This window comes from Eretmochelys imbricata, chromosome 1, assembly GCF_965152235.1.
Source record: "Eretmochelys imbricata isolate rEreImb1 chromosome 1, rEreImb1.hap1, whole genome shotgun sequence".
Taxonomy (NCBI): domain Eukaryota; kingdom Metazoa; phylum Chordata; order Testudines; family Cheloniidae; genus Eretmochelys; species Eretmochelys imbricata.
In genome coordinates this window covers 274,727,071-274,750,560 of record NC_135572.1, presented here as the reverse complement: position 1 = coordinate 274,750,560, position 23,490 = coordinate 274,727,071, and the positions used below count along the sequence as shown (strand labels likewise).

The 23,490-nt window shown below is 42.5% G+C and overlaps 1 protein-coding gene across 7 annotated transcripts in view; it reads left to right on the top strand.

Annotated features, from left to right (window-relative positions):
• The first annotated feature begins 431 nt into the window (after window positions 1–431).
• Window positions 432–23,490, top strand: part of TMPO (thymopoietin) — a 46,605-nt gene continuing 23,546 nt past the window's right edge. For 6 of the 7 annotated variants that reach the window (XM_077831924.1, XM_077831916.1, XM_077831908.1 and 3 more), the window contains exons 1-3: window positions 447–814; window positions 18,263–18,389; window positions 22,186–22,344. In XM_077831924.1, coding sequence (XP_077688050.1) covers window positions 569–814; window positions 18,263–18,389; window positions 22,186–22,344 — 532 coding nt within the window. In that variant the 5' untranslated portion in view covers window positions 447–568. Of the gene's footprint in view, window positions 815–18,262; window positions 18,390–22,185; window positions 22,345–23,490 lie in introns of all 7 variants that reach the window. The other variant, XM_077831933.1, reaches the window with a different exon arrangement.

Here is a 23,490-nt window from a genome sequence, read left to right as displayed (position 1 = left end):
CCGAAACACACGGAGTAAAACCGTCTGTGCTCCCCTCCCAGAGAGCGGAGAGAGCGACCACAGCGGAGTCGGGCACTTCCTCCCCAGCCAGGGGGTCTCGCCCCTGCCCCTCTCCAGCAGCAAAGACCTCGACCTCCTGTTCCTATGGGCGGGAGGCTCATGTGGTACCAATGAGAAACCTTTAGGCAGTGAGCAGCGGCGGCAGAACCTCACTTTCTGCTCTCCTGAGGGAGGCGTCTGGATCATGGCACCTCCCCCCCGGGGGAGGGAGATGGCACAATGCCAGCGCCTCTCCCGCCTGAGCCGAATTTAAACTGCGTTACTACTCCTCGCGCAAAGCACTAATGCTGGTCGAACCCTTGCGCCGCTCCCTCCTCTAGCCCGCAGCCAATAGCAGCCCCACTTCGTGACTCGGCCGGCCAATCCAGACACGCTTTATTGGAGGTTGGGTGAAGCTCTCGCCGAGCGCGCTGCGAGTTGTTGGGTTCATTCCGTTGGGCAGGGGAGGCGATTCTCCACCCCCCCCCCTTTGTTGGTGCCTCTCCCGGGAGGGCGGCAGAGGCCGGCGATGCCCGAGTTCCTGGCGGACCCGTGGGTGCTGACCAAGGAGAAGCTGAAGAGCGAGCTCATCGCCAACAATGTGAGCCTGCCGGGCGGCGAGCAGCGCAAGGACGTGTATGTACAGCTCTACCTGCAGCACCTCACCGCCCGCAACGCGCCCGCCGCGCTCGCCCAGCCCGACTTCTCCAGCGACGAGGAGAGGGAGCCCACCCCGCTCGGCGCCAGAAGCAGAGGAGGAGCCGCTCCCGGCAGGGTAGGAGACCGCCCCCTGCCGCTCGGGTGACCCCAGCGCTGCAGTACAAAGGGCTGTGGCGGCCCCTGACCGCCGCCCGCGCTCCCGCCCCTCTGTCCGGCCCGCGCATGCAGACCCGCCCGCGGGGAGTTGGCCCGAGGCCGACGGCGTGCGCCGCTTCCCGCTCTATCGGAGGTGCGGAGCGCGCCCTGGCGGCCCCGGCCTGTCTGCCGCGGTTTATCTCGGGTGAGGGGAGAGCTCGGTGCTTTCTCTTCACCCAGAGTTCCTGGCGGCCCCCGCGTGGGGCAGCAGCGGCTCTCGGTGGCCGATGCGAGCTCCTCGGCGCAGACCTCTTCCGCCGGGGGTCTTCACTCCGCTGGGGTCTCTGCCCCGTGAGGGGCTGGCAGGTGCAGCGCCCTGCGCCGGCAGCCAGGGACCTTCCCTGCCCGTGCTCAGGGAGAGGGGCGCTCTGCCGGGATTTCCTTCCCTAGTAACTTCAAACTAGGGCGTACTCTGTTGTGTCTGGGACAGCCCGCTTCGCCCTGAAGCTTGGGGGCTCGCTGAGTGTGGGTTGCCAGCGGAAGGAGTGCCTGCGGGACTAAGATGTTTGGCTAGGCTGGAAGATCGAGGTGTCTTGTTGATGCCGCTGTAAACTTTAGTAGTGAAGTTGCTGAACGGTAAATCATCTGATGGGTGCTTATTCTAATATGCAGAATAAAATAATATGGTAACCGCATCTTTCGTGTTTATAGCATGCCAGGTTCTTATGCTGTAACTCGAGCTGGCTAAAGAAGCTGTGTGTGTGAAGTATTTAAAAACAAATGGAATTAAGTAAGTTACTAATGTTTAGACCAATTTGCCCATGACTTGAATGCCCAGAAACTTAAACCTTCATCAAAGGAAGAGAGATTCAGGCTTCTATCCACAAGACTGCCTTTGTGATCTAAACAAACTTACAGCTCTCCTACAGAGTTTCAGTTGCATTGGAATAACTCAGACAAGTGTGAACGTTTCTGTTCACATTGGTGGATGGTTACTAAGTCTATTTTTTTTTCTTTTTGAAGGAAGAAATAGTTAATGATTCCAAGGAATGTTTTATGTGTGTTTGCACTTACTTGTATCTGAGTGGATATGCTATAGGGAAGTGCCTTGTTCAGTGCACTTGTTTGGGTAACAACCAACAAGCTAAGAAAGCTGGTTCATTCCCCGCCCCCCACCCCCAAGCATGCGTGCAAGGAGAAAGTGGGGTGATGGATATGCAGGCCTTGCCTATACTGGGTAAACTTTATTTAAACGGTACTTGAGAGGAAATAATTTTGCTTGTAATCTAAAATACAGCCAAATACCATGGGGATGGGTCTCATATAAAAGACTTGTAATAAATAATCACTGCTAGGTTGAGCTTCATGAGTTGTAGTTCTTTTGATCTTTACAATCCAGGTGTCTAAAATCCTGTACCTTTTAAAGGTGACTTGTGAAAGGGGAAACAAGAGAGTGCTCGGAACAAATCTGTCCTTTTTTTTTTTTTTTTAACACTAGAAATTCAGATGTAGTATAGTGAGTAACAACTGATGAAACTAGTACATCTTGGGTCAAGAAACTGAAAGAGGAAGGGATTTTTATGTCAGACTATTAAACTTACTTTTTGTTTGAACGCTGAAGTCAAATGCCTGAGTAGAAGCCTAAAGGCTGTCTTTCTTTAGAGCTTAATGTTTTTTCTTTCAAGAAAATTTCCCGCAAAACCAGGGAAAGCCATCCTTGACATGCTTCATAATTCTGAGGCACCAAAAAAAACCCCACCAGGAATATATCAAATGTAGACAGATTTTTGGACCTCTCTTGTCCATCATAAGGACACAAAAATGCAGTATAAACCCAATTTAAAAAAAATCCTGTGGGTGACCTTTTAAAACATGGTTCTAAACTGAACACACGGATCCAATACTTTTCCTAAAAGACCAAAAAACCCCACCCTGCTGCCATGACTACTGTGAAGAATATTATTACATGGGTTATGTGACAGTTGCAAGATCAATAAACCTCTAGTTTATTGTGTGTCTGATGGTGAAGTCCTTTACTCTAAAAATCACAATAAATTATCTTACTGGGAGCCTGTTCCAGTTTGAAAATGGTACAATTGGTTTGTAAGTGAGGAGGGGTAGATATACAGTAACCACCTTATAAAAGTCAGTTGGATCAATTATGTAGTTTTGTGTACTAAGATTTGATTTAATCTGAGTATTTTGGTAACATTTTGTAGCACAAGCTTCATTACTGTGGTTTATGCCCAGAACTCCAAAGTTTTTTTATAGCTGTCGGAAGCTGTTCTATTCTGTACTTGAGGCCTTAATGGAAAAGTGATATCTGAATACTACATAAACAATGTTTATTTTGGAAAATGCAAATAGTTCTATAAAAATGCAAAAGGTCAAGACCAGGGTGGATTTGATTTAAATCACTAGTCAGTGGTGGCATGTCCCTGCTCCAGCACCTATGCAGAGGCGCAGCCAGGTGGGTCTGCAAGCTGCTTCATCCGTGGGCACTGCCCTTGCAGCTCCCATTGGAGTGCCAGAAGAGGCCATTGGAGCGCATAAGAGCTGGAACGCGGTCATGCCACGGTGTCCAGGGAGCCGTGTGGAGCAGCCCCCAACCCTGTGCCCTGGCTGGAGCACTGGAGCAGGGCCATGCCACGGTTTCTGGGAGCTGCGTGGTGCGGCCCCTGACCTAGCGCCCTGGCTGGAGCACCAGAGTGGGGCCAAGCTGCGTGGTGCAGCCCCTGACCTCAGCGGGAGCTTGCGGGCCATAGTTTGCCTATCCCTGGGATAGATGGTGCTCAGTGAATGAGAAGTGTGGGTTTGGTTTTGGTTTTTTGTTTTTAAATACTTATGGCACACTACTCAAACCCTGCTCCTGAAGACAGAATTATTATAGTGATAAGCCAATAAGAAAAATTAATATCTGAGAGCTTCAAGTTTAATGAAGTTATTTTCACAATGCCCTGTGTGTGGTGGGGACGTTATTATCCCCATTTTACAGATGCAAAACTGAGGCACAAAGACTAGCTCAAAAGTATCCACTAACTTTGGGTGCTTAATTTGTGATGTCTAGATCCTTATTTTTGTTTCCAGTGTAACTAGCATTATATAGTACTTCATTTGCAAGTGCTCAGCACTTGGGCAAGTCAGACACCCAGAAAATGAATCTCTAACTAGTGCCATCTATGAGAAGTTTTAAGTGACTTGCTTAGCATCATGTAGGAATTGTCCAGCAGAGTCAGGGATAGAATCCAGGTCTCCAGGGTAGTATTCAGCTCCTTTATCTGTGAGGTCATAGTTTCTCTTCCTTTAGTCCCCTGCCTCGTTCACTATACACTTCTGCAGTAAATGAAGCAGGGGCCCTCCAGGCAAGTCTCCTCTGATTCATCTCCAGAGCAGGATCATTCTTTGCCCGGGGGTGGGGAGAAGGGGAAGGGAGTATGTGATCATGTAATTAAAGACTGTATAATGATGAATACACACAAGAGGGCTGAATTAAGGTTGCATGGGTAACCTTAATTTTGGCATTTCCTAACTTTTGAGTGCTTGACTTTACAACTTTAATGTTCTCAAAATTCTTGTGTGTGATAGAATATGTAAAATCTTTGTACAGTACAGGAACTTAGGCTAATTAGAGCCTTTAGGTAATGTTGGTATACCAACAATAAGTAATGGCAAGGAAATAATCATTGCTGCAAGATATTTGAGATCAAGAGCTCAGTTGGACTCTGTAAAGGATTAGACACTTATGGATAAAAACATCCTAGTTACAGTAAACAAAAAATACAGGAGAAATACAAATTCACATGCTTCATAGACCAGCCTTCTGTGGTTGTCTTATCATACACTAGCATTTTTTGTATTCATGATTTTCAGGGTACATAGTTTCACTTTTGGCAGCAGACATGTGGTGTTGACAAGACTTGTATTAAACAGGTATTAAGAGAGCCCCTTTCTGAGTAGTAAGTTTCAGAGTAGTAGCCCTGTTAGTCTGTATTCGCAAAAAGAAAAGGAGTACTTGTGGCACCTAATAGCTCACCTTAAGTGATCATTCTCGCTACAGTGTGTATGGTAACACCCATTGTTTCATGTTCTCGATGTATATAAATCTCCCCACTGTATTTTCCACTGAATGCATCCGATGAAGTGAGCTGTAGCTCACGAAAGCTTATGCTCAAATAAATTGGTTAGTCTCTAAGGTGCCACAAGTACTCCTTTTTCTTTTTTCTGAGTAGTAGTAAAGATGCCTGAGCCGTGACACTACCAGTAGTGGAATTGCAGCTGTTTGGGATTAAGGCTTTAGAAAATCCTAGTGTAGCTGCAGAGTAACTGTCCTCATTTTAGGAAGAAACATCCTCTTATTAGCAGATTATTTCATAGTTGTCCAGATGATTTCTGGCACCTTACATTAAAGCATGTGGTACCAGCTATGGTTGAAGACAAACTATTGGAGTAGTAGAATGACTAATCTGACCTAATACAACATATCTTAGCTCTTGGCAAAATTCTTCTAGTCCTTTTATTTTCAGCAAGGGTCCTGGTGACTAGCAATCTCAGTGTTGGATCTTTTCTTGGCAGCAAAGGTGAGGGTGAGACAACATGCAGAACTTTTGCATTCTTTCACCCTCCCCACCCCAAGCTTAGTGAGACTAGTTGGTAAGGCTTCAGGTTTTTGAAGGATCTGTCGCTGTTCACCTTGAAGAAAGATTGCAAGTCATAAGCTGTACCTTGGTTATAGTAAAAAGAAAAGGAGTACTTGTGGCACCTTAGAGACTAACCAATTTATTTGAGCATGAGCTTTCGTGAGCTACAGCTCACTTCATCGGATGCATACCGTGGAAACTGCAGCAGACTTTATATATACACAGAGAATATGAAACGATACCTCCTCCCACCCCACTGTCCTGCTGGTAATAGCTTATCTAAAGTGATCATCAGGTTGGGCCATTTCCAGCACAAATCCAGGTTTTCTCACCCTCCACCCCCCCACACAAATTCACTCTCCTGCTGGTGATAGCCCATCCAAAGTGACAACTCTTTACACAATGTGCATGATAATCAAGTTGGGCCATTTCCTGCACAAATCCAGGTTCTCTCACTCCCTCACCCCCCTCCAAAAACCCACCCGCATACACACACAAACTCACTCTCCTGCTGGTAATAGCTCATCCAAACTGACCACTCTCCAAGTTTAAATCCAAGTTAAACCAGAACATCTGGGGGGGTAGGAAAAAACAAGAGGAAATAGGCTACCTTGCATAATGACTTAGCCACTCCCAGTCTCTATTTAAGCCTAAATTAATAGTATCCAATTTGCAAATGAATTCCAATTCAGCAGTTTCTCGCTGGAGTCTGGATTTGAAGTTTTTTTTGTTTTAAGATAGCGACCTTCATGTCTGTGATTGCGTGACCAGAGAGATTGAAGTGTTCTCCGACTGGTTTATGAATGTTATAATTCTTGACATCTGATTTGTGTCCATTTATTCTTTTACGTAGAGACTGTCCAGTTTGACCAATGTACATGGCAGAGGGGCATTGCTGGCACATGATGGCATATATCACATTGGTGGATGTGCAGGTGAACGAGCCTCTGATAGTGTGGCTGATGTTGTTAGGCCCTATGATGGTGTCCCCTGAATAGATATGTGGGCGCAATTGGCAACGGGCTTTGTTGCAAGGATAAGTTCCTGGGTTAGTGGTTCTGTTGTGTGGTATGTGGTTGTCCTTTTCTTTTTGCGAATACAGACTAACACGGCTGTTACTCTGAAACCTTGGTTATAGTGTGGGTGTAAGGCTAAGACCACAATCTTAGAAAAACTGTGTGGAACCACCACTGATTTTAATTGCTTGTTTGGACATTTAGGGCCCAATTCTCCAGTCTGTCAGGTTCCAGATCCCTTTGCACAAATAGCTAACGAATATGTGGTAGGGGCCTTGCTGCTAAGGGTAGAGACTTCCATTTCTTACTTATGGAACATTGGTAACAAGTGGATTTTTCACTGCGTGTACTCTTGCTCCTAAACTCAAAGATTTGCTTTACTATTATGTTGTTGCAATACTGTATACACTTAGTAGGTTTATAAAAATTCTACAATTCATACATAATCTAAAGTCAAAGGTCTCTTGGAATGTAAAAACGGCATCCAGTAACACAACACATCTTGTACCTGTGAGTCTAAGAATTGATGACATACTTTGTCAGGTTTAATAACAGCTGTGACATAATAGCTTTGTGTTTTGCATAGATGAAGTCAGTCCACACTACTTTAGGAGAGGTGGTATTTTCCCCCTGCCCCCCCAGAAAAAAACTGAAATACAACTTGCTGCTTGGGACCTTCAGCGCATCTGTCTCCCTCTTTATGAAATAAAAATAACATTACCTGTAAACAATTGATTTTTATCTCCACCTGTTAAATAGTTCCTTGACAGTCTATTTTTAGTGATCTATAATATATGTGAGGGCTCCCCTGCTTGTATTTATGGTATCGCTCTGGAAAGGGAACTGGAGTCAGTGTGATCAAGTGTTGGATCGTGTTTCTTTTAAATATAATCTTGAGGAATAGTAGCTGCAGTGAGTGGTAAAATTCCTGTAGGCGTCGCAGTAAAAGGCTACGCCTAGCTGTTTTAGTATCCGCTACTAAGGATGTAACCAGTTCTGTGGATTGTGATAAACATTATGCTCCTATATTTAGTCCATTAATACAGGCTGGTAATGTATAGTGAACACTAGTGTTGTACATCTGTCTAGAGCTAGAAAGACATTGTTTTGACATGTGAATGGAAACACTCCTCTTTAACTGTGGTATTTGTAAGCTATCCCTTATTTGTACTGCAATATAGCCTAGAGACCTCAGGCCCCTATCATGATAGAACCTATAGAAGAATACAAGAGAAATCTTGTCCTCAGCTAAGAAGCAATTTTGTGATCCAGATCTGAAATATTACGTACTGTAGTTGTATACTTGAAGTATGTGTTGGTCATGAGTCCATGCAGCCAGATAGCAACACACACAATGGCTCAGATAACTCTCTCCTTCCTTCCCCATCACCAACTTCCATCGGATGGAGAGGTTTTTTTCCTATATAAATCTCTAATATAAGGAATGAGTGCTTTTTTTTAATCCACTCAAGGTCTAAGATTAAGCTAGGATGAAAAGCCTTCAGATGTGTAGTCTAACTTCAGAAAGAAGATCTACATTCATGCACTCTGTAAGTTAGTAAAAAAAATTTTTAATCTAAAACAGGGAAAATAAACATGGGGAAATAGTTTTACTTTGTGTTATGACTGACTTCCTGAGGAAACTACAATCCATCGGTGATCTTCCTAAAACACCATCCTAGCCACTATGGATGTAGAAGACCTCTACACCAACATTCCACACAAAGATGGATTACAAGCAGTCAGGAACAATATCCCCGATAATGTCACGGCAAACCTGAATTTTGTGACTTTGTCCTCATCCATAACTATTTCACATTTGGGGACAATGTATACCTTCAAATCAGCGGCACTGCTATGGGTACCCACATGGCCCCACCGTATGCCAACATTTTTTATGGCTGACTTAGAACAACGCTTCCTCAGCTGTCGTCCCGTAATGTCCCTACTCTATTTGCACTACATTGATGACATCTTCATCATCTGGACCCATCGAAAAGAAGCCCTTGAGCAATTCCACCATGATTTCAACAATTTCCATCTCACCATCAACCTCAGCCTGGACCAGTCCACACAAGAGATCCACTTCCTGAACACTGCAGTGCGAATAAGTGATGGGCACATAAATACCACCCTATACCAGAAACCTACTGACCGCTATACTTACCTATATGCCTCCAGCTTTCATCCAGACCAAACCACACAATCCATTGTCTACAGCCAAGCTCTATGATACAACCGCATTTGCTCCAACCCCTCAGACAGAGACAAACACCTACAAGATCTCTATCAAGCGTTCTTATAACTACAATACCTACCTGCTGAAGTGAAGAAACAGATTGACAGAGCCAGAAGAATACCCAGAAGTTACCTACTACAGGACAGGCCCAACAAAGAAAATAACAGAACGCCACTAGCCATCACCTTCAGCCCCCAACTAAAACCTCTCCAATGCATCGTCAAGGATCTACAACCTATCCTGAAGGATGACCCATCACTCTCTCACAGATCTTGGGAGACAGGCCAGTCCTTGCTTACAGACTGCCCCCAACCTGAAGCAAATACTCACCAGCAACCACACAACAAAAACGCTAACCCAGGAACCTATCCTTGCAACAAAGCCCGTTGCCAACTGTGTCCACATATCTATTCCGGGGACACCATCATAGGGCCTAATCACATCAGCCACACTATCAGAGGCTCGTTCACCTGCACATCTACCCATGTGATATATGCCATCATGTGCCAGCAATGCCCCCCTGCCATGTACATTGGCCAAACTGGATCGTCTCTACGTAAAAGAATAAATGGACACAAATCAGACATCAAGAATTATAACATTCAAAAACCAGTCGGAGAACACTTCAATCTCTCTGGTCGCTTTATTACAGACCTCAAAGTGGCAATTCTTCAACAAAAAACTTCAAAAACAGACTCCAACGAGATACTGCTGAATTGGAATTGATTTGCAAACTGGACACCATTAAATTAGGCTTGAGTAAAGACTGGGAGTGGATGTGTCATTACACAAAGTAAAACTATTTCCCCATGTTTATCTCTTCTCCCCCCCCCTCCACTGTTCCTCACAAGTTCTTGTCAGCTGCTGGAAATGGCCCACCTTAATTATCATTACAAAAGGTTTTGTGTTTTTGTTTTGTTTTTGTTTTGTTCTCTCTCCTGCTGGTAATAGCTCACCTTACCAGCTCACTCTCTTTACAGTGTGTATGGTAACACCCATTGTTTCATATTCTCTGTGTATAGAAATCTCCCCACTGTATTTTCCACTGAATGCATTCGATGGAGTGAGCTGTAGCTCATGAAAGCTTATGCTCAGATAAATTTGTTAGTCTCTAAGGTGTCACAAATACTCCTTTTTCTTTTTTTAAATTATTTAGTGGACCTCTGCTAACCAAGCTGCTGTGTTAAGATTTATGTATAGTTCTATGTGCTGAAAACACACAAAGTGCTTCAATGTTAACAACAAATACTTAATTAGCCCTGCTATGGGCAAAGTTCTTTGTAATTAGCTACCTTATCTCCCAGTGTCACAGGAAATTCTAAACTCCAGTGATACAGAGCTAGAGATAATCCTTGATCCTATCCAGCTCCTTAACGTTTTCTGGATCTACGAGAAAGTCTGCTTATAACTGTAACTTTGTTTATACTCTTATTACTAACAGTAGTGGACCTGCATCAGTCATAGGGAATCATATAGATTTACAAAAAGAAAAGGAGTACTTGTGGCACCTTAGAGACTAACCAATGGTAGCTCACGAAAGCTTATGCTCAAATAAATTGGTTAGTCTCTAAAGTGCCACAAGTACTCCTTTTCTTTTTGCGAATACAGACTAACACGGCTGTTACTCTGCAACATAGATTTACATATCAAAAAAATCCTACTTAATGTAGACCAGGACTTTTTGTCCGCTTACCTTGACAGAACACTGTTTGACTGGCAACAGATTAACCATAGTTTTAAAACTATATAAGCCAAGTGTAGATGTGACTTCGTTTATATCTACACAGTAATTTGGTTTATAAATAACACTATATTAAACACTAACAAAGGATCAGATGGGAATTCTAGTCTAACCCCATTTCAAGTACTCACTTTCACCTTTCTCCACTGTGAGCCCAAATGCTGTTGACTTAGCCTTGCAGAAGAAAATTCAAGGAGTTAGTGGTAGGTTTGAGCAAAACAGTCAGCTGTTTACATTAGTATGGATAAAATACTTTTTACTGATGTGTTGTTTTTTTGTTTGTTTTTGTATTTACATAAGGCAGGTGTTTGAAGTCTTAAACTTCAGACGCATCTACCTCTCAGTGAAGAGTAGTCACGCCATTAAACTTTGGGAAATGAAGCTTAACTTTTGAAGTTATGCACAGTGGGTAACTTCACTTTCTAGTCTAGGTTTACATGTGTCTTCTCTCCCCCCTCCCTCCCCCCCCCAAAAACCAACAAAACACTGCGGGGGGGGGGGGGGGAGAGCTTGAAAAGTTTTTCTGACTTCTGTTAGGCAGAAGATTAAGCCTACTAGCAAGGGTGGAAACATGCCTGTTCCACAACTCCTCTCCCTTCCATTACCCCCAACCCACGTCCCATGCAATGTAAAAGAATTAAAACCAGTATGTGTTGTTACATGCTGCATTGACCACACTGTTGTTCAATCAACTATTCTCTTAAATCTCAGGTTTCAAAGTAGCAGCCATGTTAGTCTGTATTCGCAAAAAGAAAAGGAGTACTTGTGGCACCTTAGAGACTAACCAATTTATTTGAGCATAAGCTTTCATGAGCTACAGCTCACTTCATCGGATGCATCCAATGAAGTGAGCTGTAGCTCACGAAAGCTTATGCTCAAATAAATTGGTTAGTCTCTAAGGTTCTACAAGTACTCCTTTTCTTTTTTTCCTCTTAATGTCCAAATGTCAAGGGAGGGAATTATGAATATATTTGAATTTCACTGGTATTAATATCTCATTTGGTTACTAATATTTGACCAGCTGTAGGATTGGTCAAATAACCCACTGTAATAATTGAAGTGTGACAAATACTGAAATGTTATCTAATATATGAGTAATGTTCAAACCTAATTAAGGCTGTAAAACAATTTTAAAAAATCATAATCATGAGATTAAAAAAAATAGTCACAATTAATTGCACTGTTAATAATAGAATACCAATTCAGCATAGAAACATGTCCTCTGGAATGGAAGCATGAAGAGGCATATGAATGTTTAGCATATATGGCATGTAAATCTCTTGTAGCACTGGATATAAGAGTACCATGCGAACACTTCTTCACTCTTTCAGGTGATACTGTGAATAAGAAGTAAGCAGCATTTAGGGATGTAAATATCAGATAAAGTTAACCAGTTAAACTATTAAAATTCTATCATTTAACCAGTAAACCATTAACTGAGGTTGCTCCAGCGGGTCAGGGCAGCAGTGGCTGGGGTCCCACCGGCAGGGCTGGGGTACAGCCAGCCTGCCACCGGGAGTTAAGGCCTGGTTAACAGTAAGCCTAACGCTTACTGGTTAAGTGTTTACATCCCTAGTAGCATTATCTCCCGTAAATGTAAACAAACTTATTTGTCCTAGCAATTAGCTGAACAAGACGTAGGACGGACTGGACTTGTAGGCTCTAAAGTTTTACATACAGTAACACCTCGCTTAACGTTGTAGTTATGTTCCTGAAAAATGCGACATTAAGCTAATCCAATTTCCCCATAAGAGTTAATGTAAATAGGGAGGATTAAGTTCCAGGGGAAAAAATTTTCACCAGACAAAAGACTTTCCCTGGAAGCTAATCCTCCCTATTTATACACACACACTCACTTACACACACAAAGTAAGTTTTAAAGAAACAATTCAATACTGTACACAGCAATGATGATTGTGAAGCTTGGTTGAGATGGTGAAGTCAGAGGATGGGATATTTCCAGGGAATGCCTTACTGCTAAATGATGAACTAGCAATTAGCTGAGCCCTCAAGGGTTAACTCATTGTTGTAGCCTCACACACTACAAGGCAGCACAAATGGAGGGAGGGGAGACAGTATGGCAGACAGAGACACACACCATATGTGTGTGACAGATGCGCATTGCTGACCCCGCTCTAAGTACACTGCCTTTTTAAGTAGATCAGCAAGCTGAGATGGCAGCTGCTGTCAGGAAGCTCCCTCCATCCTGAGCCCTGTTGTGTGTTCCCCCTGCTCTATGGAAGATAGGATAAGCGGTGTCCAAGAGCATGGGGGAGGGGGACACCCTGACATTAGCCCCCCTTTTTCTCCCCACCCCCGTACAGCAAGCAGTAGGCTCCCGGGAACAGCTCCAAGGCAGAGGGCAGGAGCAGTATGTGGCAGTGGGGGAGGGACAGCTGAACTGCTGGCAATTGATAGCCTGCTGGGCGGCTGCTACACAGGGAACTTAGGGGAGCGGGAAGCTGATAGAGTGGCTGCCGGTCCACTCTGGTTCCAAGTTCCCACTAGCCTAGCTGCAACAGGCTGCTCTTCTTGTAAACAGTGGACAAAGCAAGCATTGTGCAACTTTAAACAAGCATGTTCCTTAATTGATCAGCAACGAAACAACGTTAACTGGGACAACTTTAAGTGAGGAGTTGCTGTATTGTTTCCACTATTTAACCCCTTCTTCCTGTCCACACCTTCATTTGAGTGCCCCTTCCCATCAAATACCCTACATTTGCTGTGGGTCAGAAGCTTCCCAAGCATCTGCAGGATGAAATTGAATTGGTTCTTATCAATTTCAGTGTTACCCACAGAGATCTGAATAAACAGCAATAAAAACTAGCAAGAGTAGCCATTTTTCACTCTGCTGTAGCTTGCAGAATCTCCAGGATCGCTGCGGAGATGCTAGAACTGGCTGCATAGTTAGGACATCTGTGCATCAGATTAACTTCTGTGGTAGGAAGGTTTTCCTTGCAGCGTTAACATCTTAAACTTATTTTTCAAAATGAAAGTTCTGAATTTGGAAAAGCTAATAGCAGTTGTTTGGGGAAGTTTCCTACGTGTCCTAGATGAATTGATATCTGTACAGAAATACAGTAAATTATGTTCAGTTGCTGTTATTTTCTTTGAATGTTAAATGTCTGTAATTGTTTCCCTCACACCTAGCTGTACTCCTCTGGCATGCTGAGGTATTTTGTTTTGTAGTGTCAATCTGGTCACTGATGTGGCCAGTGCTTTACACCACTACAATAAGGTACTAGCCTAAATAGATGCTTACTAGAGAATCCAGCATGAGTTTTAACATGCTGACTAGAGTTTGAGTCTTTAATTATTTCATTGCCTTGACCAGAAAGGATAAGTAAGAAAAAATTGAGCAAATGTGAAACTGGTTAAGATGAATGCCATGTTTAATGTTACAAACTGAGTGTGGCTGACAGACCAATAAGTAAACTTTTAAAAGGCCTCTTTTTTTTCTTTTATAAATTGAGTTCTTCTATTATGTTGTAGGCTTCATAGTTTTCAACTGTTTTGGAACTAGTTATTGAAGCAATTAAAATGTTTATATGGAAAACCAAAATGGGGTAAACGTGGTTTAGGGATATGACTAATCCCCTAATTGGATTACATTTGTAAACTGAATCTCAAAGAGACTAGATTAGGAATTAAGGGATTCCAAGCCAAGCGTAAAGAGCTGTGATAGGTTCTACTGAAGATACCTTTCTGTTCTTGCCGTGGGCTTGATCAGGCTCAAACTAGACATTGAGAAGCTTCCTTTTTTGTATGAGTAGAGAGAGAGCAGCACACCATGGGAATTTCTGGGCTAAGAGAGTCCAAGTCTCCACTCCAGAGCCCAAGAAGATACATATTGGTGGAAAATCCATAGCAATTGATAACCAATCAGCCAATTTCAGTTGGGATGCTGGCACTAATGCTCCCATTTAATTTTATTTACAGTAGTGTGATCCCTGAAGTAAGAGCAGATTTGCTTGCAAATTTATACAAAGCTAACAGCTGCTCTGACTGGACAGCTAGATGTTTGCTGGGACTCTGGCAGAGAAGGCTAAGTGGGAAAACTAGACATTGTCTCTCTGCTGATTAAGTGCTTAGATGGAATTTCTGCCTTTTCTGGAGACCCAGGCCTGTAAAGTGCAAAGGCGGGGCAGGGTTTCTGCCGCCTTCCTCCCTGAGTGGGACAGCTCCCAGAAAGCAGTGGCAGTATCTCAATAGCAAAACCCCCAGGTCTGGCACAGATGACTGCATTGGCCTGGGATCAGCAAGCAGTGGCTCCCTTTTTCCCCTCCTGCACAGTAGGCTGAAACATGGTATCAAAGAGTGGCAAAGTTTCCCACCCAGTCACCAAAGTCCAAGTTCTCAGCCACTTTGTCTGGCTGCGGAGCAGCTGCGCACTGTTGCTGCAGTGGCAGAGAGCTACTGACAGGGATCCAGAGACAAGGTGAGCCTAGTAAGGGGCCCCTGAGCCCAACCCCTCCCTCCATTCCTACCAGCAGTGTAGGTCCATTGCAACAAATGGACCGAGGACTCCCTTTGAATGTCCAGGGTTGGAGGCTGGTGCCCATCACATCTCCAGGCTACATGGAGGAATTTCACTTGAACAAAGCATGAGACCCTGAGAAGCCCCCTTTTTGACCCAGTCCAGCACAAACCTCCTCTTTTTCAGGAAAAGACAGCTGTGCAAAAGAGTAACCAGAAGGACCACCCACTCCCCTTCCCACCCCAGGAACTAGAAGTCTGAAGTTTCTTTCTCCTTCTCAGGAGCGGGATCAAGGGGAGGCATAAGAAAGTAGTGTCCCAGATATTCAGACCCCTCTAGTTGCCCCAACATAAAACACTCCCAAAAAAAGACTCTAATCCCTTTCATCTTCTGAAGAGTCTGATGCATGTGATTCCTCTTGTTGGCGCATAGCGAAATCAGTTTCCTTCAAGCTGCATAATTTTGCAGAGTGTGGCAGGGCAAATAATCCTCAGCACCTGGTTTCCCTGCTCACCTCCATGGAGTATAATGGCAGATACAGTCTTCCAGAGAGAAGCTCACCTCCTGATGCCTTTGACTGTGTCTTCTGTTCTTTGACTATGTCCAAAGGTGTCTCATCTCCTGGTAAACAAATTTAGTCTCTCAGCAGTAGATCTATTTGCCCCCGATTGGAATCACGAAGTTTTAGCATTGTTCTCTTGCTGGTTGTTTCACAACCAAGGCAACAGATACCTTGTTGCAAAGATGACCAGAAAGTTCCTTTTATGCCTTTCCCCCACTTTTCCTCTCCAGAGTGATTCAGGAGAGAAAGTAGCACTGGTAATTCTGGTATCCCCAGTCTGGCCATGGAGGGCTTGATTCTCTGGTCTCCTTGACAAGGTATAAACATCTCCCATGTGCTTTCCAGTCAGAAGAGAGAGGATCTTACAAGGGCTACTGGATAACAAAGTACAAGAGCATTTGTCTTTCTGACCCGTGTGCTGAATATGCACTGTGAGAGATCTGGATCAGAATCCAGACAGCCCAAGCCTAGCTGCCTGGTTCTTGAACAGAGCCTCTGAGGCCAAAGAGATTATTCAGTGTGCCAATATCCACAATTTTAGCTTCCAGAAATAAATATACTAATTCAGCATATTTATGGACCCTTTTGAGCTTTAAACCACTGATTCTAGGACAACAGTATTGTCCCCCTCGTCTGCATCGACACCACATATTCTCAGATTTCTTCAAAATGTATTTAGATTAGACCTGGCACTTCAGGCTCTCAGAGGTCAGGTTGCTGCTTTGTCTAGAATCCTTAGTACAGCAGATAAGTAGTGAATTTCATATTCCCCAGATGTCCAGCATTTTAGTACTTTTTCTTATGAGAGCAACGTTTTCCCAATATGCATAAAAAGTTCTCTTACTGAATTTTACCTGGTGGTCTTAGTGCCATTAGACACCCTCCATTTGAACCACTCATTAAGGTGTCTCATACTTTTTAACCATTAAAGTGGCCTTTTTTTGATGATAGTCTTGTCTGAGCACAGGATAGCTGACTTTAGGAGCTCTGTCCAGCGCCGTTGTACTCCAAAGACAAATTTTGGTATTCTTTAGATGTCTGCAGATCTCTCAAAGTGCATATTCATCACACAGGTCAGGTCAGAAAAACACATGCTCTTATAATCCAGTGTCAAAAGGAAAGAGTTGGGGGAAAAAAAAAAAAAACACCCACAAACCCCCAAGTGGCTCAGATGTTGCATCTTGGAAGCATACCATCCAAGTCAAAAAGCCTAATTCCGTTTTCCAATATCAGAGCTCACTCCACTAGAGCTGTGGCAGCTTCCTGGGCAGAAATATCATTTGCCTCACACGAGAAAATCTGTAAAGCAGCTATCTGGTCATCTGTTCATACCACCTTTTTGAATTCTACAAGCTACACATCCAGTCATCGGATGCTGGTTTGGTAGATAGGTGCTCCTCACTGTAGTGTCACAAAAACTACCAGGAAAGGGTTATCCCCCTTAATATCTGCACATAACAGCTTAGGGTCCTCTTTGCCCCATCTGAGTGGACCCAGCTTTTAAATCCCTGTTTCTCCCATGTACTTCATTACAAGCAAGAATAGGGAAATTTATCTGTATCTTACCTAAAAACTTTTTTTTCTTGGAGCATGGAGGTCCACACATCCTAACTACCCTGAATGGACTATTCATTGGAAAAGGATAGCAAATTATTAATTGGCATTCAGTTAGTTATTCACTGAAATCTTTGCTTTGCAGGAGACTTTTTCTGTTTAGTCTTAGTACTTAATTTTCCCCTGAGATATAGAGGAAAATTAGCTTTTCCTAGGCTATGGAAGTGTAGCAACTGGCAGTTTCTCAGAGGTGGAGACACACCTCTCTTGCCTCTGACAAGCTTGGTCAGTCTCCAAGGCTGCAGAGAGTAGAGTACCCAATATTATGAATCTGCAGGCTTCGTTACTCCAAGAAAGGAAATTTTCAGGTGAGACATAAATACGTTTCCTATTGAGGAATAGTGCAGCTTGGCAGAGTTATAAAAGTTATAGACAGTGACTGTTTGCTGATTGCCCCTGGCTTTGTCTGCAGTTACTAACTTAAAATTTCACCAGTGGTAGCAATAGTGGCAGCAATAATGTAGATAGGACTTGGGGAATTTTTTTTTTTTTTTTAAACTAAAATGTAACTCTCCACAGAATGGCTGGGAGCGGCAGGAGCAGAGCAGCTCATGGGCCTTCGAGCACCTCTTTCCTCTTAAAATAGTAATGGGCTCAAGACTTCCTGTGTGTCCACAAGGGTAGTGGAGTCCTGCAAGGTAGGGGTGGGTGAGCATGAAGAAATGCCACTGGAAACTAAATACAGAGCTTGTGGGGTGTGATGGCAAAAGTATTTTTCAGCTTGGTGGGCCAGTAGGCTTGGTGTTCAGGCAAATAGTGTTGGGGAAGTTTTCAAACCTGATCTATCATTTGTAGGAAAGATAAGATTTGTGATGGCCTGTGCTTGTCCAAATCAGCATAGAAGATAAGAAAAATGAGTAGGATCTTATCTCCGAAGCTCTTAAAACACGTTCTTTCATGTCTAAAACTGGCCAGCAGGCCTGTGTTCATTTAAGACTTCCATGCTGTGTGAAATATTTTTATCTGGTATTGATAAAGGTAATACTACTAAACAAAAATGAGTGAATATCAAAACTGCTGTCCTCTGTTGCTTCAGTACAGCCCACATGCATTCTCTTTACTCCTTCAATAGGGACAGAGACTTTGGTTTTGTAATGCGTGGAGAAATGGTGTATTTTTTTCTTTTCTTTTTCCCTTTACAGAAAGCCACAAAGAAAACAGACAAACCTAGGCTGGAGGAGAAAGATGACCTAGATGTAACAGAACTCAGTAATGAAGACCTTCAAGAGCAACTTTTAAAATATGGAGTGACCCCTGGTCCAATTTTAGGTAGGTAAAAGATATCAAATTCTACTGATTTACTTTGTATAATTACATACAAATATTGCGTCACATAAGTAATGTATGGTCTGTGCTGCAGAGCTTACAGTGTAAAGAGCTAATACACTGTGAGAAGTATGATTTTAAGTAAAATAAAAATACAATACACTTCTGGTTCTTTAATTGAAGGTAATTGCAACAATCATTGCTAGAGAGGGTTTGTATTCCAAACAGGTAATTTAACTTACAAATATCCATACATGTGAAATTAAACAATTTACATTAATGAGAAGACTAACTGTACAACCTTAGAATTAGTGGGTTGACTTTAAATAAGCAATTAGCATACATTGATTTAAATCTATTTTAATCTTATTTTGCTTTTGTACTTCAGTTACTTCCCTAAAAAGAGGCTAATTGTTTGTAATCATTAAAACATGCTCTAGAGGCCTATTCAAAAAAATGGACAATGGTTAGGCTTCTGGTGTGCTGCCTCTCTTGCTGACCGCTATTGTCTCATTTCCTTGTATTTCCCGGTCAGACTCTGTATCCATCTTTGTGACTGATTTGATTAATTATTTACTTGTGACTTGTGTCAAGCTCTGTTTGGATGAAAACTGGAATGCAAATAAAAATGCACAAAACCACAGTATTTACTTATTTTGTTTAAAAATAAAGTTACCTTAAATGTGCTGGATACACAAGGTACAATAAGTTTATCAAAACGTATCTTACATTTAAAACTAACTGACTTATTAAACAAAGTATTGTCTGTAGTTAGTGAACTGATTTGTTTCTGGTCATCAGATCCTTCCAAGATTTTTAGAACTGTAGATCTCATCCTTTCCCACCTAGTTCATGTTTCTAGTTTGGAAGAGGAAGATAAACTTTCCTGCTGTTTCAATTCCATTAATTTGTCAGCTTTGAAGTAGTAATTGAACTGAACTAGCTGAATAAACTGAAATGAGGAGAATGTGCAGAAGAGGCTACTGCTGTCAGAAGATAGTTTAGTACTTCAACAAACTCTGGTTCCAAGTGCTTAGCCAGTGACTTCCACCAGGCCAGTCGTCTGACTACCTTGAAAATTCAGCCTCAAACATATACTGCATAATCATTTATCTAATGTCCATTATGTTAATAGATTATAGTAAGTTTAGGCCTAAACATAGGTTGTCATACCTTCAAATTTAATTTTAAATAGACTTATTTTTATTAAAATATTTAAATCTACCTGATTTTTAAAAATCACTTTCATCTACCTTGTTCAGAACACATTTTTCTGTAGTCTGAACAAATACAATTCATGGAGTAGATTTGAGAAACTGGACATTAGATCTCCATATATCCAATAATTCATATACCTTTCTGTGGCTCATGGCTTTCATAGGTCACTTGCACAGGAGAGAATTTGCATTGCTCAGCAAGCTGACGAAGAAAACATGATGCACAATAATGTTAGGGAGCTGTTGGGAAAGCAGAGGTGGGAACTCAAATATAAGCTCTTTCACACTGCAATTCCCTGTTATAACTTTGTTTTTTCTTCCCTCTCCCCGAAAAATCCCTTTGAGTATGCCTTCCCCAAGAGTAGTCATCACAGTGAGATGAAGGTGCCAGTAGTCTCTGTAAAACACCAAAGATTGGACTTTCCTACTCTAAACTGCTTGCTATGGGAAGACTCCTTTCCCAATTGAAATAGGTTCAAACATCTAAATTGCTGGTGTAGTTATATACTTAGCCTGTTTTGCATCCTCTGCAGCAGAGCTCTAATGGAACTGTTAGCTACAGAGATATGTTATCCACACTGCCTATCTAAAACTTTTCTGTGCTGACTTTCTGTCCCAAAGTATGCATCAACAGCCAGTGCAAAAACTTACATAAAACCCTTAAAGTAACACTGGAGGAAGAGTCACCTGCAAAATCCAAATGCTTAACCTATAATTGGGAAGGTTCCTTAATTTGAATCGGAACAGACCTGGTGACCTACCGAAAATGGATCACACTGTCTTGAGAAAGACACTGCCACTCCCGCTGGAGGAAAACTTGGTAGGCTCACTTGAGTAGAAACAAAGCATCATCAGCTACTTTCAGGGCTTTGACAGCCTCCATGGGCTTTGCATGAGTAGCTCTGATGTGGAAGAGATGCACTAGACCTCATACATCTTCAGGCTATAAAATTTTTGTGGGTAGAAAGTCCACTTTGAAAGATCTCTTAGTTACAATAACATCAGATGCATCTTTAGATATCCTGTGTTTCGTAGCTGGAATAATGGACTAGAGTGTTGTCTTATATTTATACTATACCTAGTGGAAGTGGATATCCAGGCCAAACAGTTGGCGCCACTAAGTATTAAGTGGGAAAGCTCTCTGGACAAGAAGTTGGGAAGGGCCTCATGTCTGAATCAGTACAAGAAGAATACAATCCATACTCAAAATCCTATAGATCCAGTAGTTCTAAAGTTTCTTAGCAAGCAAATGCAAGAGAACTAATGCAACAAGGGTAAATAGATTAGCGAGCATCATATGAGTTTGCCCTGAAATTCCTTGAAGCAGACAGAATGATTTGCTAGTAGACTTCTGTTTGCAGAAAGCTGGATGCTTACGACATTAGATGAATGACTTCTGGATATAGCCCAGAAGGAATAAGAGAGATTGATCAAAATTCTCAAATGCAGATTTAAACTTCAAACAACCCATAAAAGAAAGTGAGTAGGAAGGAAGTAATGCTACTTTTAGATACTCCTATTAGAAACTCTTTTCTTGCTTGTTAATCTTGGTTCACAATTGACCGTGTGGGAAGAGAGAAGTAATTTATCTGAATTACTTTTAGCAACCCTCTCAGAGGCCGAGACTGATGTACACCCTAGTAGCCATCTCCCAGAGATTGTTTTCTCACCCATAGACCTAAAGGAGATATGCCTTACATACCTATCTGAACGGCTTGCAGGAGCTTCCTTCATTAAACAGCATTTGTCTATCTAGCCACATCTCTTTGAGTACTTTCATAAAAGTACTGATATTTCTGATAGTGGCGCCTGATGGGAAATTATTTACCTGTCCCTCTTATAGGAAGTTGTTTAATTAGGGTCCCCTCCTGAAGCTAGCCAATAGCTGCCAACTGTGTACAGACCAGATCCTGGAAACGCTGAAAACTGCTATTTAGGAAGTCCATGGTTCCTTTGATTATTGTGCCTCTGGGGGATGATTTTGTTTATGGATACCTAGCAATAGGTCAAATTCCTTTTGATACTTTCTCCTCTTGTGCCTTGGATGTCAGGCATTTGCCCAAGTGGCATTCTTTACTTCCAATGACAGAACCAGACCTGTGAGCAAGCTGAAGACTGACAGGCAGATCTGTGTGTCCTGCTAATTGAAGAAAAGATATTCTTAGTTCAGCATTGATACATCTTCCTTTTAACCCACCAACAACTAAACAATGAAACTAACTTGTCACTTGCATGATTGATTGGGGAAGGGATACTTATGGCTCAAGCAAAGATCCAGCATGCTCTCTTCATATTCTAGCATGTCTCAAGGAATCCAGGTTTAGATAAAACAGGTGAGTAGAATGCTCTAACTTCAAAAAATATAAAAAAAAAATTAAAAAAAAAAAAATAAGCAGGCATATCCTGTTGAGTAGCTTCTTACTTTCTAAACCTGTTTGGCCAAACAGACAGAGGCAAATTGTAACAGAAGTAGCCAGTAAGACCGCCACGGGTCTGTAAACCAGGAAGGTCCAACACTGGAGTCAAGTAAAGGTGCACAGTCTCTCAATTCTTTGAGTATATTTTTTTTTGCCTTGTTACAGCTACTACAAGAAAGATCTATGAGAAGAAATTGCAGAAACTGAAGGAACAAGGCCCAGCGTTGGGGTCTTCAACACCTCTACCAACAGTTTCTTCATCAGCTGAGAACACCAAACAGAATGGAAATAATGATTCTGACCAGTACAGTGACAACGAAGAAGGTAAAACTAAAGTGGAAACTCTAAATATAAATTGCTTGAGTTAAGAATGGTAGTTGTAACTGTACCTACATGAGGGAACTTATGAGCAAGAACAAAACATAGCATTCTTTCACACTAGTGATGTGTTTGGAGACAGAATTAACTTTTTCTCAAAATTAGGATTGGCTCAGAACTTGAGCTCACAAATATTGACCACTGTATCATGGTTTAGAAAAAACTTGCTGCATGGAGCAGGTCAGAGTTTGGACATGCAAGTGGGCTGATGAAAGCTAGGGAGCGGAGTTGCTGGCTCTTTCCTCTTTGGGAAGTTATCAAGCCTGGCAACAGAGTAGCCAGGGACTACTCCTTTTAAGAGTATTAGCTGTGAACACAGTATCTCAGACACCTCTTCATGAGGGAGGAGGAGAGCCAGAATATAGAAGAGCTGGCACTGTTACTTTCTGTGGATAAGGTGAGCTAGGAAGCTAAGCAAGCCAGATACCACATCTGCTTAACCGCAGGAGTAGGAGGGGGACAACCAGACTCAGCCTGTGTGTTGATCGGTGGAGGAGGAGGAAAAGAGAGATTTGTCAGAGGAAAGTGTGCAAACCTCTAACTGTGTGAGGAGAACTAACCACTGGAATAAATTACCAAGAGAGAGGGTAAATTCTGCATCACTGAGGGTATCTAAAAGATACTGATTTTTGTAAAAGATGATCTGGTTCAACCGTATGTTGTTAGGCTCAGTGCTGGAATTACTGAAATGCAGGAGGTTAAAAGTGATGATCTGAATGGTCTCATCTAGTCTTGAAATCTGTGGGGACAGGAGAGCAGGAAAAGATAAGGGAGGTGGTAGGAAAAATGCAATGTACAGAGAGGGTGTCGTGTCCCCCCCCCTTAAGCCTGGTAAAAACATGCTTTCTCTTAGAGTTGATGGGTGGAAAAACCCCACAAAGGTTAAAGACAAATATTAGTTATGTGATTTGTCAAGTATATTTATTCCTCAGATATAAAAAGACACACGTTGTCCAAAATGAAGGGATTGCCGTTCTTTAAGTAGAATACAATAATAGTTTTCTAGCTATTAACTAGTTCAGGGATCGGCAACCTTTGGCCCGCGGCCCACCAGGGTAAGCCCTCTGGCAGGCCGGGCTGGTTTGTTTACCT